We start from the raw sequence: 19,662 nt of genomic DNA on the forward strand, positions 1-19,662 counted from the left end.
TTAAACAAAAAAACTGGGAGCCTTTGCGTGTAAACTCGGGAGCTGGTATTCGTTCTTACCTTGCAGATACACTCTCTACAGGGGTCGATGTTAAGGCTTCCTTCAAGGCTGCACTCACAGCGTGTGCACGAGGGGAAGTCCCTGTATCCGAACGCACAGCGATCACACTTCTCCCCTGCAAACCCCTCTTTACACACACACTGTCCTGGAAAAACACCTAGATGGCAACACAAGAAACAGAGCCACAGGCCAACATGATTAATAATGAATGGAAGACAAAAACAACTGCATTAGTAAGATGTCATGTGCTTAAAGACGAAAGTTTAATGATGGAACACGGCATGAAGGATTTTAAAACCGATGCATTTTGCTTCAGTGAAGGATCTTGCTCAATACTGATATCACACTTATTTTTCACAATTATTCAGTCAATTTATTATTCCTGAATCTGGCACTTTATATTGTTAAATCAATCTTTTCCTGCACATTGTGCTACCTCTAGCCAACACAGATGATTATACAGAATATGGAATCAAAATATAAGCTAATTGCGTGTTAAGCATATTAAGTGGATGTATCTTTCAAATGCTGAATATATCTAGTCATATTAAGTATTACAATATATGCCACCAAGCTGATTTAATGCACCGGTCAACAGGAATAAAATCTAATATTAACCAATAACCCAACCTTAACTAAAGTCACCAACATGGGATATGATTTTGTTTAAAAAAAATTAACTAAAAATGACAAAAATTATTGTCATGATTAAATTATCACCCTAATGGTTTGGGAATACTTGCAGAAGTATTTTAGCAGGTTCTTATTTAAGTTAAGTTGTCACATATACATTCTTTCTTCACATATACCATCCACGGGAGTTGGGGTCAGAGCGCAGGGTCAGCCATGATGCAGCACACAGGGTGGTTTGGGGGCCTTGCTCAAGGGCCCAATGGCGGCAGCTTGGAGGTGCTGAGACTTCAACCCAGATCTACCGGTCAAGGACCCAGAGCCTTACCACTTGAGCTACCACTGCATCCAACTTTCCTATTAGGAGCACTTGTGTGTTTGTCTATATGTTCACAAATTATTTACCTTTTTCAGGATTTGCCTGGTTGTCGTCTTTAACGCAGACGCGGCTGACTGAGCCCCTCATATCACAGTTACAATCCACGCAAGGCTCTTCAGCATATGGAGACACCTTAAAACAAGGACAAAAGAATAACAAATAATCCATTAAACACATTTTAATGTACAATATGAAGCACAATTTAATTATCACATATACAGCACAGCTATGTTGTTGTGAAAATATTTTCATCATATACAACAATTTATTAGGAGAAAAGTCAACCCTGATCCAGTTCCAGAAAAGTAGAGAAAGTTAAGGGCCTTGTTCAGGGGCCCAGCAGTGGCAGCAATGCAAAACTCACAAACTAGCTCAGTTCCATAACCACTAAGCCATAAAAGAGCTACCACTATAACTCACTAAAAAGGATATTATTATTACAGTCCTTCTTTCAAACATTAACTTGTCCTTGTTGTTGAAACGTGACCACACATAAACCACTGCTCTGCTCAACACAATGTACACAGACACAATGCAATTCAGATGCAATAAAACAGGCTCCGAAAGAGAGGCAGGGGGATCAATGGGCCACACACAAACACAAACACACTCACAGACACACACACACACACACACAGATAAACCAAGGCTCTTTACCTTGTGTGGTCTGTAGTAACCATCAGCACAAGTTTCACAGTTAACCCCTGCAGTGTTCTGCGTACAGTTGATACACACACCACCTCCCACAAACTGGGCATGTGTGTTCATACTCATCTTCAGATCGGCCACCGTCTGGTTGTAATAACAGTCTTCTGCTTTGCCGTGACAGTTGCATTCTGAACATTTATTTAGGGAGAAGAAAATCAGTGTTACTTATACTTTTAATCAGAAAAAAGTATAGAACAGAATTAAAAGTACAGAATTAAAGGAGGGTGTGCTTTCTATTTCCCATTACTGTAGCAAAAGTGTAAGTTATTGTACTGAATATTATCTTTCATGACTACAGTTATGCAAATTAGAGTTCTTTCGGCTGCTCCCTGTTTGGAGTCGCCACAGCGGATCATTTGGTCTGTGTATTTCGATTTGGCCCAGGTTTTACGCCGGATGCCCTTCTTGACACAACCCTTCCATTTAATCTGGGCTTGGGACCGGCACTGAAAGCTAACTCTTCAGTGGCTGGGTTATCGCCCTGCTCGAGAACCGAACCAAGGAGAGCGTGGGACCACCAGGAGGCGAAGATGTGAATAAGAGTATTTTCTTAAAAATGTAAAATGTGCAGAGATATGAAAACATAGCAGTAATTAACATGGTCTAATGTAGTATTCGTACATGCTAGGCAATATTTCCTATAGTATATAGAATTCTGAAAACAAACTAGCTTCCTTTACAGGAAAATCAAAACGGAAAAACTCCCACATTGTTTTAATGAAATATGTTTTGACCCAATTTTTTGGTCATTTTGGCAGCTTGCCAGAATTCATCCACGTCCAACAGATTCTCCCAGCAAGCCACAAATATGCCATAGTGTTGTCCCATGTGTGTTTCACTGTCTTACTCTCGCAAGTGTTGCCTTCAGAGATGGTCCCTGGTTGCCACAGTTCCTGGTGGTAGCCGGGACAACACTCATTACAGCTCTCCCCACAAGTGTTGTGCTCACACACACACTGCAGTTTCTGGAAGAGAGAGAGAGAGAGGAGACGTTATACACACACACACACACACACATTCACAAGACTCCAAGGGGACAAAAGAGAGGGCAGAGAAAATAAGAAGCAAAAGGAAATGCTCTTGATTTACACAGACTGCCAATCAAATTCACACACTAAACACATTCTTAGACTGAAACTCAACCAGCACCCACTTAACGCCGTGTGTGTGTGTGTGTGTGTTTCCTAAGAACTCCACTGATGAAGCAAGGGATTATTGCTTGCTTTCTCAGCCTCTTGTTAACGTGATTTTCACTGTTAATGAGGCAACAAGATTCATTTAACACAGACTGGATCAGATCATTTGCTCCTAACTGCAGGGGTGTAAACACTTCAGAGAAATAAAATCATTCATTTTATTGTAAAGGGCCTTATTATCATAATATTGCAAGATTTCGTTAATCATTGTAAAATTATCTTTAAAACAAACAATCAAATGCCATTTCTGCTGTCCTCTCAATTATAGCATGCAATATTTCAAGTTTAAGCTGAAGACAATTTCATACAATGGAATAAAGCATCGTAAATCAACTGGGAAGGGACAATGCGCTTGGCAGCAAACAGGCAGTGATTACATTCTCAATGTAATTACATTTGATTGACAGATTGCAGGCTGAGAACTGAAGAATGTGTTCGTTACCTTGGTAACAGGGTCCCAGGGACAGCTCTGGGCGTGGCCGTAGCAGATACACATCCCGCCCACTGAAATGTCCTTGATTGAGTAGTAATACTAAAAACAAGGAAAAGGAAAACACATTACAAAACACAGTGCTTGCCACCGACCGGCTAGCCAATGAGGAAAAAATGATTTAATGCAGGTTTTAAAATGACCATACACTTTACAATAGCTTACAATTACTATAAATATTTTGCCCCTTTAGCAAAAGTACTGTCTACTTTGGCTACTTTTGTCTGAACCAGCACTGTGGAGTGTGACATGATGAAAAAATTCAATGCTGAACATGGGCACAACTAAAACATTCCATTTTTGGCCTCAGGTAAAAAGCATTAAATACTGTGCTTTCTCAGCCACTTGTTACAAAATGAATTCTACATGCTATAAGTAAGCATTAAACTGTTAAAAGTAAATATTATCCCTGTCACTTGAAGGGTTACTTCAACTTCTCCCTCACTAAAACTAAACGCTGACGCTTACCCGGCGGGTGACGATGGGGTCCACATCTTTGGGGTCACGATAGCTTAGGGTCATGAGGTCGGCGTTGAGTGTGCGGATGCGTTGCAGGCGCAGACGGATAAATCGGGCAGAGGTGAACTCCAGCAGCTCAGGAGACAAGTCATCAGCGCCCGGACGCCCGTTTATCAGAGACGTGTGGATCTGGGTAGATGAAGAACCGAAGCCAATGTAACTGATTACTGATCGCAGGCTTTGATACATTTTGACCCATGATCGTGCGCTCATTGCATGATCTTTGTTTCACCGTCTCAGACGCTTCTTTCTTGACGTCTCGCCATTAATCACTGTCCTTGTATTTGAGACTATATTAGGCATAAGACATAACTCAGCTTGCAGAAGTAAACCTGCCACTTTAGCTGAAACTATCATATGAATTAAAGGTCATGGTAGTTTCTCGTCTTTCCTCTTTTGTATGCTACATATGCTCTGTGTCTCTCAATAAACTTCGGAAGTCCTTGCTCTCTGACTCTCATGTCTCTGAGTCTCATTTAGCAAACTTCCCCCGTCGCTGGTTAAGAGGCAGAGGCAGCAGCACGGATCACACGTCTTTTCACACAAGAATTCTATCAGGCTTGTAGGAGGCCAAAGGTTTAATAACTAAACTCACAAGTAATTGCTAAATAATCCTGAAAGACGGCTCACATAAATCTTTAATGGACACTTCCACTTTGTCTGAGCAAATATTTGGCCTGTGGAAGCAGTTTCTTTATGTATGCTTATCGTATGTTTGACAGGAATGTAGTATATACATATGACATTGTAAAGCAAATAAAGACCAGAAAAAGTCTCCAAATGTTTGTCTCCGGCAACACTAGCCGGAAGTGAAAAAGATAACATTCTGGTTTTCGGAGTGATGATATTGATAACAGTGTAAGTAATAAGTTTACATTCCTAAACTGATTAGAGACATCAATATTTATATAAGTAATGTAGCAGATTTACATCCTACAACAGAAATATGCCGCATACAAGCATAATACAGGGCTTGCAATTGGGCTGTTTATTGTTCCACATCCCAGCTGGATCCTTTAGACTGGACTATGGCCAGATTAGCTCTCACTGTGTCGAAACCTCTGACCCCCTGAACAGCCCCAGCATTCACAGAATTACACATATGTACAACTACGTTTAAAAACCCTATTCAACTGACATATAGCCAGAACATACATACATTAATATACATGAATTACAATGCAGTAAAGTGCAGAGTTTTAGATTTAAGTCTTAGATTCCCATGAATTGCACATTTTTGCCATGCAGGGGGTTACTAGTTAAGATCTAGCTGTATCCACTTGCATACAGCTGTGTAAACAGGAAGGAACACTAGGTAGGCTGCTCACCTCTCCATGTTCCAGAGGCACCAGTCGGGAGTAGTATGAGGTGCAGATGACTTCATTGTCTCTCTTGTAGGTAGGAGGCCCAAGACGTGGGGTGACATTGTAACGGGTTAGACACTCCGTATCACTGATGGCATAATACTGCCACGGCTGGTACAGGACACCATCCAGAGACCTCTCCAAAATCCAATTCCCCGGCCGAGGAGAGTTCGCCGCCTTGATGATAATGTAAGCAACCTGGAAGACCTGGTAGAACAGCAAAAGCCAGTTTTAGTCACTAAACACGGTACAATACTTACAATGTGTGTAGTTCTTTACAGTGGATTATATTGGCATGTCCACTTGCAGATTCTACTTTATGCCCGAGTGAGCTGAGAATATTACACTTTCATGAGCTGGCACTTGGATACAGTCTCTTCTTCAAGGGGAAATTTTCTTTTGGATTTGCTTATTTGATTTGTGCATATGCTCAGCTCTCTGCCATTTCTATTCCTTGGGTAGACATGCAGCATTTCAGTTTTACAGCTTTCCAAAATTGTGTCTTTTTTCTAACTTGCAGTCTCTCTGTGTCTAATATGGAGAATCTGAGTGTCTCTTTTGTTCCTTCTGCTAAACAGACAAAGGGAAATCATTTCTGTCATTCTGCCTATTCTGTCCTTTGTCCCTTTTCATTCTCAGTCCATGTCTCTCCAGGCTCCCATGCAGAGCAAGTTGTGACAGGCTCTTTGAAAGATAAAACTCTTTCAAGAGACCCCCCTTCCTCAAAATCCTGACAAGAAACCCAGACATGCCCCAAGTTTTCAGAAACCATGCCTCTGCTTCTCATTTCTCTTCATAGTCCTCACACACTGGCCTCCTTGGAAAGCCATGACACACTAAACCCTTACAAGCATGTAGCATGTGTGTTTTCACAAACCCAAGGTTTGGAGGAACCCTAGACCCTATAATGAGCTGAAGAACATCTAAAACAGTGCTCAAACTGGGCTTGGATGACACGGGCGAGATACAATAACACAGGCTTCAAAGTTCTCGGTTCAACAACATCCTGACTGTTTTATTCTTTCCTCCATTTGCTTTTGCTTTGATACCCTGGAGGTCTTGGAGCCCCATGTTTGCTGGAGAATAGCAATGTCAAGGTGATGAGACAAACAAACATGTTAACATCTTCCGCCAAGTCGATACTGGTGTGATGAGAATGAAATAGCGCAAGTTGCAGAGGGAGTGATTTGTGATAACCACGTGTGAAAGTAGGCATTTGAAAAACACATCTGAAGCCACAAGGTTTCCAAAGCTCTCTTCTGACACGATATGTGAGGACTTACAAGCAGAAATCAAAGGCATGTCTAAAGTACTATTATAGGGTAGTGTTTTAATTTCGTTTCCAAACCAAAAACTTCTTAAACGTATAGCCTTTGATGTGCACATGCTAATCATATGTTGCACTTGGATGGTTACTATGGGAAACAACATGCTGCAGATTGCAAGGAAAGTTAGAAAGAGATGCAGTTTGAACATATGAATCAAATTAACTTCTGAAGTAAAAACACAAGCCGAACTGAACTGAACGGTGTACTTTAGTGGAAGTCAGACTGGATGAAAGGTAGTGCTTTGTGTCTACAAAACTTTGAATAAGCTTTTGTTTCTTCCGTTTGTTTTGTATAGTGCTCCTTGTCATCATGGTGCACTTCCACTGATACAATAAAAAATGCCACTTAGCCTTGAGCACTAAAACGTTTTGACTACAGCTTCAGGACACTTTCAAGGATACTCACTTTCTTCCCCTAAATAAAGGCTTAAAGAAGCATGATATAGCAGAATAATGAAGAACAATAAGCACTTAGAGCTTCACATTTGCACCATGTTTTTTTTTATCTTCAGCAAAGCTGAAGACACAGCATGCTGCCTTCGCAGACAATGAAAACCACAAAGCAAACACTTCCCTATCAGAGCAAAAGGTGATAAATTACTTCACTCATCTGCTCTTGCTTGCAGTAGAATTCCTCAAGCTGGGGGACAAAACCCTTGATCCAATTAACATTTCTAAACCAAACAAACAGAAGATGAAGCCATTTGGGGGCCATCCTGTTTGGCCCTCCCAGGTAGCTGACACTGGTCCCCTGGAAAGACACACTCTCGGCTGTCTAAACATCTTCGGAGACATTGGGCCAGCTGTGTTGGTCCTCACACTAACTCTAACAGCTTGTTCCTCACATCTTCTGAAGAAAACAAGGCCGGCGTACTTAGAGCAGTAAACATTTTACATGACTCACAGAGGTGACAACTTAACAAGCACACTGTCAGCCAGACTTCCGGGTGAGCTTCATCACATCACAAACACCTAAATATCCTGAAGAAGAATGAAAGTGAATGAATAAATACTGACGAAACTGAGAAACCATGAAGGGTTTGGGAAATGACAGAATGACAATAATAATAATTATACTGTAATTGCTGCTCGAACTCTACAAGGCAATCCAGCTAAGAAAAAAGGCCAGTGCAGTACCTCATTATGACATGACATTCTACTCATGAAAACTGCTCATTACACTTATTATACCCTGGATGAATCCGAAAAGCTTTTGAAATCAGCAAGAAACAATGGCCAAAATTGATTTTAGCATCTGGTTACCACCTGCATTTTCCTCAAGCCGCCTAATTAGTTATTCACACAACCCAGGTGCTGCTAGATTTTGTTTCTCATTCAGGTAGCATCAGCTAATCCTCTGTGAATGCCCCCTAGGCCCCAGGGTCTCAGACTGGCCTCTGTGACGCTGGCCGGCTTTGTCCTGGCCTGTATTATGTCCACCCATCACATTCCCTTCCCCCAATTTCCACAACTCTCTCAGACAAAAGCTTGACTCATCTTTAGCCCAGACTAGGAGAGTGCTTCTGGCAAAATGAGTCTCTTTTTATGTGGTAGGACAGAGACTTAGCTCAAAGTTAGAACATCTGAGCTTTCCACCGTGTCTGTGTGTGTGTGTGCACATGAAGAGTCCAGATTTGCTTATTGCCAGTAATGACTAATGACATCACTAGTAGTAACCATTATGCTAATCACAGACATGATCATCATGAGCATCATCACTGTAAACATTACTATAATGCCTACGAATTCAGAATGAGCAGAGAATTTCACACACATACCATAACAGATAATTCTACCTCAGTGGAATGAGTAGCTCAGCATATACACAGAGGAAAATTCCAGAATATGTTCTGTTAGCGATTCCAAATGTTATGAATATATTCGAATAGTAATGACACTGAGTTAACCACCTAACGCATATTTGATTTGGCACAGGTTTTACACCAGATGCCCTTCCTGAAGCAAGCATCTACAGTTTAGGGCACTGTCTGGTCCACAGGGTGGGAATCAAACCCGTGTACAAAGTTGAAAGCACCAAACGCTTAGCCACATCATCTAGGGACACCACCAAACCAGCAAAATGCTACACATTAATAAACTATGACGTTTATGTTATACAAAAGCGTGTAGTGTTACTGCTGCTTGTTTTGCTGTGACAGTAATCGATTATTATTTGTATTATTAATTTATTCCATTCCTTCAACTACTGACAATGCTTTAATAAAACCAGTTATATCCATTAAACATTTATTCTTCTTCAGTAACAGATTTATATTAGTCACAGTCGATCCAGAGCCTCACCCTAGAACACTAGGCAAGAATACACCCTGGATGGGATGCCAGTCCATTGCGAGACACACATTCACAGCGATATTTGTGGATTTTGGGGAAAAAACTGGAAACCCGATCTCAGGATCAAACTGGAAACCCAGTACTACTACCCAGGTGCCACTGTGCCACACATTATTAAACACTTCTCAGTAAATGAATGTTTCTCACTAGACTGCTGTTCAAAAAAAGACCACAGTGTGTGTAAAGACCACTCCTTGCTGTTTCCTGTTTAGGGTTCTCTTACCTACATGCTCCATTTATTTTGCTAATGCATTTAACAGCATTGCTATATAGACATAATGAGGCATTCCTGATTGTCGCAGATCTACTAAACAAATACTCATAAACTAATGAAGCACAGGCGTTCGGAGCAGATGCTGGGTGCACAAAACACGAGACAAAAATATTCATGCTAATCCAAAACAAGCTGACTGCTAAAGAGGTGCAATATGGCTAAGAATCTTATTCAAAGGAGCACTCTTGGTGTTAGTCCCAGGGAACAGTCTAACTGTATAATCTTTGAGGACCTCATACAGTAATAATGAAGCTGCATCAGCCCAGCATCCGTCTTGAACTGAAGGCCAGAAGTAAGACATCAGAAAACGGTTTCAACAGCTGGGACAAGACCTAGAAGCACTGACTGAGTTTTCAGGACATTCCAAAATGATATTGCTTTTAGCAAACATACACCTGGCTTTGAACCAAATAGAGGCTTACTGTAACAGATGAAATATTCACTTACACAAGGATGTGACACAGCTGCTGGTGTCAGGTGTATTCTGTCTGACTGACTGTGAGAGAATTAAGGTGAGGATAATATAGACTTGTCTGGCTTTGGTACATGGCTGTAAATCTGCAGGGCTTCAGTAGCAGGTGTGCTAATGGCTGTAAGGTAAGCTAGAAGACCTGGCACAGCTGATGAAAGTCTGGTTGTTTAGGAGAAGGAGGAGGAGGAGGAAGGCGGAGGAGGAACTACAGTTCTGGGGTCTGATTTCAACAAAAGCCCTCTGGGCTCCACTGGTGCTGACAGATTGTTAGAGCAGGGGAGAACTTGCCCACAGAGGATGATACAACACTCACGGTAAAAGGTTACAGCACCTGCTGAGTTCTTTTTCGTGTTAAAAAGCCTAGAAAATGTTGTTAGAAAGGTCTTAGTTGATCTACACTAGAGATCCTGTATGAAATATTAATCACATACCATTTTTACAACACTGATCTTCAGCATTCTCAGATAAAAGTTATTCTGTATTACAACATCATGTTATGATTGTAGTCCTACCTGTCGTAAATCCAGCGTGATGGTGACCCAGTGGAACTGACGGCCATTCTTGATGCTGGGACTCTGCCACCACTGATTGGTGCCATCGATAGCATAGGTGATGGGATGTTGTTCTGTTAGGACAGGGGATGAATCAAATACTTGTGACTGATTATGATTCTAGACTTTAACACACAGACCTATGTCCAATTCAGTACTGAAAACACAGCCAACAAATCACATAAACACAAAAAGATGACCTGTTACCCAGAAATGCTGATCAATCAGCTTGTGTTTGAAGTAATTAATATCCTGAGTCAGAGTGACTAACCTTTGGGGTTTGTGCTGTTAGCATCACATATCCTGCACTGGGGGTTTCGAATGCGTCTTCCAGGAACATGCTCCACTAGCTTACAGTACATCTCAGGAACCGGGTCCCCACAGGTGGCATTGGTGGAGATTTCAGAATTGCTGGCCAAGTTCAGAATCGCAGGGAAGAGACCTAAGTGTACATAAATACAACAATATTACTAACAAATCACTGGGACAATTCTTCCCTCTAAGTTCTGGGAAAAAATTGTTTTCAATTTTCATGTTTTTGAACAATGCCAATGTGATCGTCAGCCCAAATGTCTGAGTAACATTTAGCTACTTCCGTCAAGTCAGTCTTAAGTGGAAACAATTTTCACCTAGCTTCAGTCAGCACCCTTCTTCAACTTCACAATTTTCTCTTCTTCCCCTCCTCCCTCTCTCTGCAAGCAGTCTTTGAAGAGTGACCCCCACTGCATCAGCCCACGCATTTGCACATAGCCACTGATGGCCCAAATTACTATGTCTTGGACAATTAACAATGGCAGCCATCTATTCGTGTGAGCTCAGCCTTTTTAATGTCTGGAGATAACCCCCATCCCCTTTTTAGCCCCCGACCACTAATTACTGCAAGCAGAGACAACAGGCTTAAAAATGATGGAGCTTGTATGCTGGTCCTGCTTCTGGCCAGTAAGTCATGTCTGTTTAAGTTTGGATTTCAGACCATGCTGGATACATAAGAAAAGCAAATACCATAGAGCTTAAAGGATTTCAGTTCCAGTGTAAGATTTGCAGTGTGTGTGTGTGTGTGTGTTTGCATCAGTAATGTATGCGCACAAGTATTACCGAGTCACAGGGTTCTCCAAATGATCAAGAAGAAACCTTAGCCTCTATTAAATTAATTACACTTTATTGCAAGTCATTTGGGGGATCTCTTTTACATTTCTTTTAGACGTAACCCCTTGAAGCCCCAGCTTATTATTTAGCTATGAATCTTAAACAGTATTATTCACTAACTACTGTGAATTGCTCAATAAAGAGTAAAACAAACAGAAAATGTAGTATGTTGCCACATGTGTAAGCAATATAAATATGACCCTGGTAGCCCACGGGGTTAAGGAAGGATTAGGAGACATATATTTTCTTGTCTTTAGGATATGCATACAACTATTAATCATGTGACCATGAGATTTTATAATCCCAAAAGGACTATATATGCATACGCATCTTTTTAAAAAATATTGCCTGTATTGCTATATACATAACTGAGGTAAATCCAGTGTGTACATTATAATATGTATTTATGATATTTGACAACGCAGCATGTGTGAAATAGTCCTTCTGTGACTATAAAATCTATATGATCTATATGACTATAAAATGGTCACATGATTCATTTTTCTATGCCTAACCTTTCTGATGACGAGAAAATGCATGTCTCCTGACCCTTCTCTAAAACCAGTGCAGTGGTTTCTAATTTTCTGCTTTAAAATAAGTTCATTAACAATTCAACCTGAAGAGTTAAACATCTACTGAGGTGGGATTTTTTTTCCGCCCTATGCCCACATAGATTTTTCCATGGTAATGTTGACCTGTATATACAGGAACTGCTGGAGTCAGGCTTTTTCCTTTCGCCCTTAAAAAAAATCAACCTTTGCTCACACTTGACCTTTGTTTAGTGATCGTTAGAAATCTATCTGTTGCTTACTAAGCATGGATACAGGAGGACTTCTGGGCTTTCTTAATGTGTATGTCACAGCTAGAGAATTCAGAGATTGACCAATGGGTTTCATTATATACTAAATACGCAGCAAAGCCAGTGGAAATCTAATTTCGTGGTTATCTATTTATCGTCATTAGAGTATAAGGGTTGCACTGATCCAAGGGGTTCTATGTTTATTGCCTCCAATAATAGGACTAATACTAAAAGCTTATCAAAATTAACCATAATAGTTAGAAGTTACAGATTCTTTATTAACCCTGATCAGATATTCCTTACTCTTGTGACTAAATACACTTCCTACTCTTTACTGAGTAATTCATCGTAATTACTGAATAATACACTTTAAAATACGTAACTAAATCATAACCAGGGAGTTCAAGGGGTTACGTCGAAAGAAATGAACAAGAGATCCCCCCCCAAATTGCCTGCAATCTAGTATAATTCATTTAATAGAGGCCAAGGTTCGCTCTTGATCATTTTGAGAAGCCTGTCACATTCCAGCTTACTGATCAAATGACAATATCTACCACAAACTCCCTTCCCCAAAGCTGTATTTGAACCATTTGTTGAATCTCATCAGCACCTCTGGTTCTAACACATTTCAGCTGACCAGCAATTTACAGTTGATCTAACACCTGGTCTGTGAGGATCCCCAACCCACACATTACCACCATTAACCTAGACCTCATGTTGAGCTGAGGGAGCAGGACAAGTGAGGCTGTTTGCCTTTTTTATAAAAGGGGTTACAGGAGAGCATACCATCCATGGCTCTTTTTATGAGAACGGCAAACTATTGGTCATCCTGACTAAGGAAAGCTCTGTAGTCTGTACAAGCGAGCGTTCTTCTGTGAGAAAAGAAGGGTCAGGCGTCAGTGTTCAGCAATGTTTGGACAACAGCATCCCCATGATTGACTGCACCAGACCAAAGCGGCTCCCAAAGGCTTGACTCATCCCAGTGGCCTGGATTAAAGCACCTAATTCTATTGTGTTTTCACTCATCTTTGGAATGTTCATTGTCTGCAAACATAAAGGTGCTTTCAACAGCTCAATAGCTGATAGGATCTGTGTTTTTAAGATAAAATTGCAAGTTTGTCAAAAGCCAGAGACAACACAGCACATCTAATCAGTGCATCTTAAGCTGAGTTAAACTCTAAAGATAACTCTAAAGTAATTCAAACCTTACTTCCAAATGCAATATAATCTGTAGAGGCTGGTGTGAGTTAAAAACTGGCCCAAGATTGAAACCCAGTGTCCATTAGACGTATATAATGCACAGGCTAGTCATAAAGCATTTTGTATAAAGCAACAACGAGAGTGGATTATGATTTGGAGAGCAGTCCCACATTTATGGTATAAAATCTGGAATATCTGGACTATACAGTCTTATACATGAGGGTTTAGTAGCTCTAGATGAAAGTGCTGTCTATGATTCACTTCAAAGAACTGAGCATTTACCAGACACCCTCACTGATAAGTGGTATTTGTCTGGAAGCGACTCACCGGCTAGATCCCTCTCTTTATCAGAAAAAGAAAAATGATTTAAAATCCATTTTAGTGCTGCAAAGCTCAACAGTATGTTAACGTAGTTAAATAGTGTTAAATCACATCAATACAACAAAGCTGAGAGATACACATTAAGCGTGTTAACATGCTCTGATTAAATGCTGAGTCTCAAGGATCTTTGTGAAGGCTACACAATTCAGCTGGAATGCATGCCACAGTTTAATGACCCGTGCTTTGTTGAAATAAATAAATAAGTAAATAACAAGAAATAGTGTGCACAGTCGGTATAGTTTTCTCGTTTCATATGAAACGGCGTTTTCCAGTAACAAAACCTACACTGAATTTATTCGTGACATGAAATCAACATAACAAAAGTGTTTCAGTGATCACATGGCCTTGTGCCTTTGAGATCTGACCTCTTCATGTTGAGTTTGAAGAGCCCTAGCCATTGTAACCGGGTCTTTTGCTATTTTTCCAAGACATATTCATTCAGAAAAGAGTTTATTGAGGCATTTTGAGAATGCAAAAAGACTAGGATGAAAAACTGTGGCTCCTTAAAATATTTCCCTTCCAACTATAATGATTTGCCTAATAGACATACAGTTTACAGAACCCATGTTAAGTTATATATTAATAACCTTAAAAAAAATCTTATGAGATGCATGGTATATATAATTATTATAGAATTCTATACAAAAACAGAGAAAAATGCAGACCCCCAGACTGAAGGATTAGTTCCAGCTCACCTCTTTGCTGGCAGTTCACTGAGGATGCGCACAGGAGCGCGAGCGCCAGGACGAGCCTCATCTCTCCCAACACATATAAGCCTGGATTACTGATTTATTTTCCTTATTAATTTCCACTATCAATATTTAAACCTTAAACCTCTCCGTTTCTGTTTCTGTCTATAGTAATGTACTCAATGCTCTCTCTCTCTCTCTCTCTCCAACTTTTGTCTCAACTCTCTTCATTCTGTCCCGCTACGAAATAGCGGTGGAATGTACCAATCTGTATGAAGGCGACCCCCCCCACACTGCTTACCGCCCCCCACCACCACCCCCGTGAGAAAATGGACTACTCCAGCCAAGCGCTTATAATGAACGAGCGCCGAAACCTTGGCTTTGGCTTTGCATTAAGATAGTTAGTTAGTTAGCTGGTTACTTTATCTCGAAGGACTCTTTGGGACTCGAAGGACTGCAGCTTTGCTGTAGATGTTAATAAAACATTTACAGCTTAACGTAAATACAATAAAAAATAAAAACAGTAATTTAGACAAAATCCTTTAAGCGGGAGAGGGAGCTTATCTGTGAAAAATAATATGTACAGTACGTGAAAAAAACTCTATAAACAATGTGCAAAAAGTGTAAAGGTGTCATTTACAAAAACACAACCAGGGCAACTACCACTAATACTACTACTACCACCACCACTACTACTACTAATATTACTACTACTACCACCACCACTACTACTACTAATATTACTACTACTACCACCACCACTACTACTACTAATATTACTACTACTACCACCACCACTACTACTACTAATATTACTACTACTACCACCACCACTACTACTACTAATATTACTACTACTACCAATACCACCACCACTACTACTAATACTAATACTACCAATACCACCACCACTACTACTAATACTACTACTACTAATACTACCAATACCACCACCACTACTACTAATACTACTACTACTAATACTACCAATACCACCACCACTACTACTACTACTACTACTACTACTACCAATACCACCACTACTAACACCTATTATATAATATTACTACTACTACATATATTACTACTAATGTGATTACTACTACCACCACCATACTATACTAATATTACTACTACTACCACCACCACTACTACTACTAATGTCTACTACTACTGCCATATACTACTACTACAATATTAGCTACTACCCTTTTACCACTGCTGCTGCTGGTATTGGTGATAACACTGCCTGCTCTCTTTGCTGTGTGCTGCTACTGCATGCTGCCCTGATGTTAGCAACTACTTTAAGCACGTATATGTGTTAAGCAACTACTTACTTAAACAACGCTGCTGTGTTGTAAACAAACTTGTTTATACCACTTAACATACATCTTCAGTGTTAGCTACTGCTGCCTGCTAACGCTGCTGGTGGTGAAATATGCCTTACTTACTTTCTGCTGCTGCTGCTGTATATCAGTGCTATAGTGCTTGCCGCCGCATAACATATACAACAACAAGCCTGCTAGTGCTGCCAGTGCGCCGCAAACAACGCTGGCTGCTCAACACTATGTGGTCTGCCATAAACTGCCTGACTCAGTGCTGCCATGTGCTGCTACGCGCTGCTGCTGGTCAACCTTTGCTGCTGGTGCTGCTCGATTAGCGCCGCTCGTAACTAGCTGTGCTGCTAAAGCTGGTGCTAATTGCTGCACCGGTGCCATGCCGCCTTAGCTACTCGGTGTACTAATTAGCAGCAGCAACATGCTACGTTTAGCTGCTGGTCGCTGGTGCTCGCCAGTGCCGCCGCTGCCCCTAGTGCTCTTCGGTCTATACAGCAAACCATAACGCCGCTGCTGCTGCTGCTGGCTGCTGTATACTAGTGCTGCCTTGGCGCATACAGTACAACTAATTACTAACCTTGATATAAGTATAGCCGCGTGTGCTGATGACGCCAACAGCTGGTGCTGCCGGTGGCGCGCTGCTCGCGCTGGTGCTGATTATACCTGTTTCAGCGGTGCCGCTCGCTGCTGCCGGTATACAACATACTATACAACAACATAACGGCCGATTGTATAACAACGCTGTTTCGTTAACCTTATACTAACTAACATATAACCAGTGCGCTGCTCATGGTGCTGGTGCTCTTGATGTGGCCACTGCTACTAAGTGCTATATTACTGATGCTTCTGGTCTGCCACCACTATATAAGTGCTGCTGCTAGCTGGTGCTGCCAGTGCCGCCATTTCTGACTGCTGCTGCTGGTGCTGTGGTGCTGCCTGCTGCTACTTGGGTGCTGCTAAACAAACAGCTCGTGCTGCTGGTGCTGCGGTGCCAGCCGCACGCTGCTTAGCTGGTGCTGCTGCTGCCAGTGCCGTGCCACTGCTGGTGCTGGTGCTGTGGTGCCAGCAGCAGCTGGTGCTGCCCGGTCTTATGCATAAGCAACAGCTGTGCTGGTGCATGGGTCTTAGCCATAAAGCAACAGCAACAGCAGCAGCAACGGTGGCTGCGTATGGCAGCAACAACCTTGCTGGTGCTGCCCGGTGCGCTAATAACGCTGAACAGCAATAACAACGCTGGTGCTGTGGTACCCGCCGCTCAGCTGCTGGCTGCTGCTGCTGGCTGCCAGTGCCGCCGCCGCTGCTGACGGTGCTGGTGCTGCTGGTGGCGTGTACCACTGCTGCTGGTGCTGGTGCTCTTGATTAGCCGCCGCCGCTGCTGCTGCTGCTTAGCTGATATAACGCTGGTGCCGCCGCAGCAACTGTTAACCAACTATGACTGGTGCTGTGATTGCTGTAAGCAGCAGCTAGCCAGCAACAGCTAAGCAACGCCGGTGCTAACATACAACGCGTTACACACATACAACTATACAATGGTGCTGTGATATGTAGCCGCCGCTGTAGCGTAGCAACTAGCAATAGCAGCATACAACTGCGGTGCTGCCGCCGCTGCTATCTTTGGTGCTGGTGCTGCCCGGTCGTACTTAGCAGCAACTGGTGGCTGTTTTAACAACTGATTAGCTATGATGCCGCCGCCACTGCTGCTATATGCTATGTTATATGTACTAATGATATACCACTATACTAATATAGCTATAATGCCATATACACTATATACTACTATAATGCTACTAATGCTAATTACTATACCATATATACCATACTACTATATATACTAATCATACCACCACTACTACTATATATATACTACTACTACTAAATGATATGATATACTATACTAGTATAATACTATAATATACATATACTATAATATATACTACTAATTACTGCATAGTATATATAACTATAATGCCTACTACTACTAATATATAAGTACCACCATACTACTAGTACTAACAATGCCACTACTGCTACTACTGCTGCTAATGCTGTAATATACCACTACTGCTGCTGCTACTCTGACTACTAGTAACCCAGCTGGTGTGCCACCACTAGTGCTGCCACCATTACTGCTGCTGCTGCTGCTGCCACTGCTGCTGCTGCCAAGCGCCGCTGCTGCTGCTCAGGCTGCCAAGCAACAAGCAGCGCCGCTGCTGCTCTGCTGCTGCGCTGCCATGCCGCTACTGTACTGTGCTGCCAGCTTACTGCCGTACTGCAGTGCCACTACTGCTGCTGCTGCCTGCCATACGCTGCTGCTGCCGCCGCCGCTAGCTGCTGCTCTGCCACCACTTACTTGCTCTGCTAGTGCCATACTTTGCTCTTATCTGCACCTGCGCCGCCGCCGCTGCTCTTTCTTTCTTCCTTATGCCACTGCTGCTGCTGCCTGCCATACCACTTTACTATGATCTTCTTTCTTCATGTCCTGCTCTTTGCTGCCACCTGCACTGCTAATTCACTCACTACTGCCAGTAAATAATATCTGTATATACTATAGCTGTAACAACAAGCATAGCATTATGCAACAACATAATAAATAACATAGCTAACTGTATATGGCAAAAGTATATATATAGCAAATAACTATATATAGTATAGTGCTTAATAACATATATATAACCTATTTGCTTTCAGTTGCAATTCTGTTGTTGTACTTATACATAAATAGTATGGCAGAAACAGCATAACAACAACAACATGCAATAATAACAGCGCAACAACAACAACAGTGTGCTGTAACTGCTGCTGTGTAGCTGTAACATATGCAGCAAACAAACAACCAACAACATAGTAGCAGCAGTAATAACCAACAACAGCATATGCCGGATATGCTCTTAGCAGCCTTAATAACTATTGCTGTAGCAAACATGGCAGCAACCTTGATTAACAACAGCAGCATGATGTAACATCAGGTGTATACTTGCCGTAACAAACAATAATATGGCGCTGTATGGCTCAATGGCTGGTGGCGCAGGCGCGCTGCAACTAACGAACTATGTAATGCGCAGAGGTGGCGAAGCAACATACCAGGCATAACAGTGGTATATGAGCTCAGCAACAACTGTATATATATGCGTGCTAGCTCATGTGGCATAAACAACCATGCAACATACCAGTAGCGCGCTGGCGATATATAACAACTGTGTGGCAAGCTCAACAACATACAGCCTGTATGCAGCTGCATAAAAACAATAGCCCAGCTAGTAGTAACCAACAACAGCAAGCAACCAGCCTTATGTGGCAAGCAACAACAATATGAGCCAGTAAGCAATAACTCCTGACAACCCCATTTGTGCTTAGCAACAAACGTGGATGTGGCCAACAACAACGAGCATGTAGCCAGGCTGCAATGACAGCAACAATGTGCAGCAATAACGTGTAGCTGCAACGACGGCTGAAATGACGGCAGTGGCTGTGGCTGTGGTTGGCAAGCAGCAACAGCCTTATATGCTTAATAACATGGCTCAACCACTCATATAACAGCCTGATATAAATAACAACCATGCTTAACGGACATATATAGCTCAATAACTGCTGGGATATATAAACTGGCGGCATAACTCAACTGTATGAGTATACTATACATATATGCGGCATATATATAAATACTCAACCTATGGCATAAATAAGACAACGCGCGCGTAACAACAACATATGCATATATATAATAACTTAACATATATATATACTCTTCTGCCACCTTGCACCACTGCTAACCAGTGCTGATTGTATAG

The 19,662-nt window shown here is 41.7% G+C and overlaps 1 protein-coding gene across 2 annotated transcripts in view; it reads right to left on the reverse strand.

Annotated features, from left to right (window-relative positions):
* The window catches only part of lama1 (laminin, alpha 1), a 39,732-nt gene extending 24,973 nt beyond the window's left edge, over positions 1 to 14,759 (reverse strand). For both annotated transcript variants that reach the window (XM_058390789.1, XM_058390788.1), the window contains exons 1-10: positions 14,544 to 14,759; positions 10,594 to 10,764; positions 10,284 to 10,396; positions 5,311 to 5,553; positions 3,932 to 4,111; positions 3,416 to 3,505; positions 2,625 to 2,742; positions 1,727 to 1,905; positions 1,096 to 1,201; positions 60 to 217 (exon numbers count right to left, since the gene is read on the reverse strand). In XM_058390789.1, coding sequence (XP_058246772.1) covers positions 60 to 217; positions 1,096 to 1,201; positions 1,727 to 1,905; positions 2,625 to 2,742; positions 3,416 to 3,505; positions 3,932 to 4,111; positions 5,311 to 5,553; positions 10,284 to 10,396; positions 10,594 to 10,764; positions 14,544 to 14,604 — 1,419 coding nt within the window. In that variant the 5' untranslated portion in view covers positions 14,605 to 14,759. The remainder of the gene's footprint in view (positions 1 to 59; positions 218 to 1,095; positions 1,202 to 1,726; positions 1,906 to 2,624; positions 2,743 to 3,415; positions 3,506 to 3,931; positions 4,112 to 5,310; positions 5,554 to 10,283; positions 10,397 to 10,593; positions 10,765 to 14,543) is intronic.
* Positions 14,760 to 19,662: the final 4,903 nt, after the last annotated feature.

The sequence above is a fragment of the Hemibagrus wyckioides genome, linkage group LG01, assembly GCF_019097595.1.
Source record: "Hemibagrus wyckioides isolate EC202008001 linkage group LG01, SWU_Hwy_1.0, whole genome shotgun sequence".
Lineage (NCBI taxonomy): Eukaryota > Metazoa > Chordata > Actinopteri > Siluriformes > Bagridae > Hemibagrus > Hemibagrus wyckioides.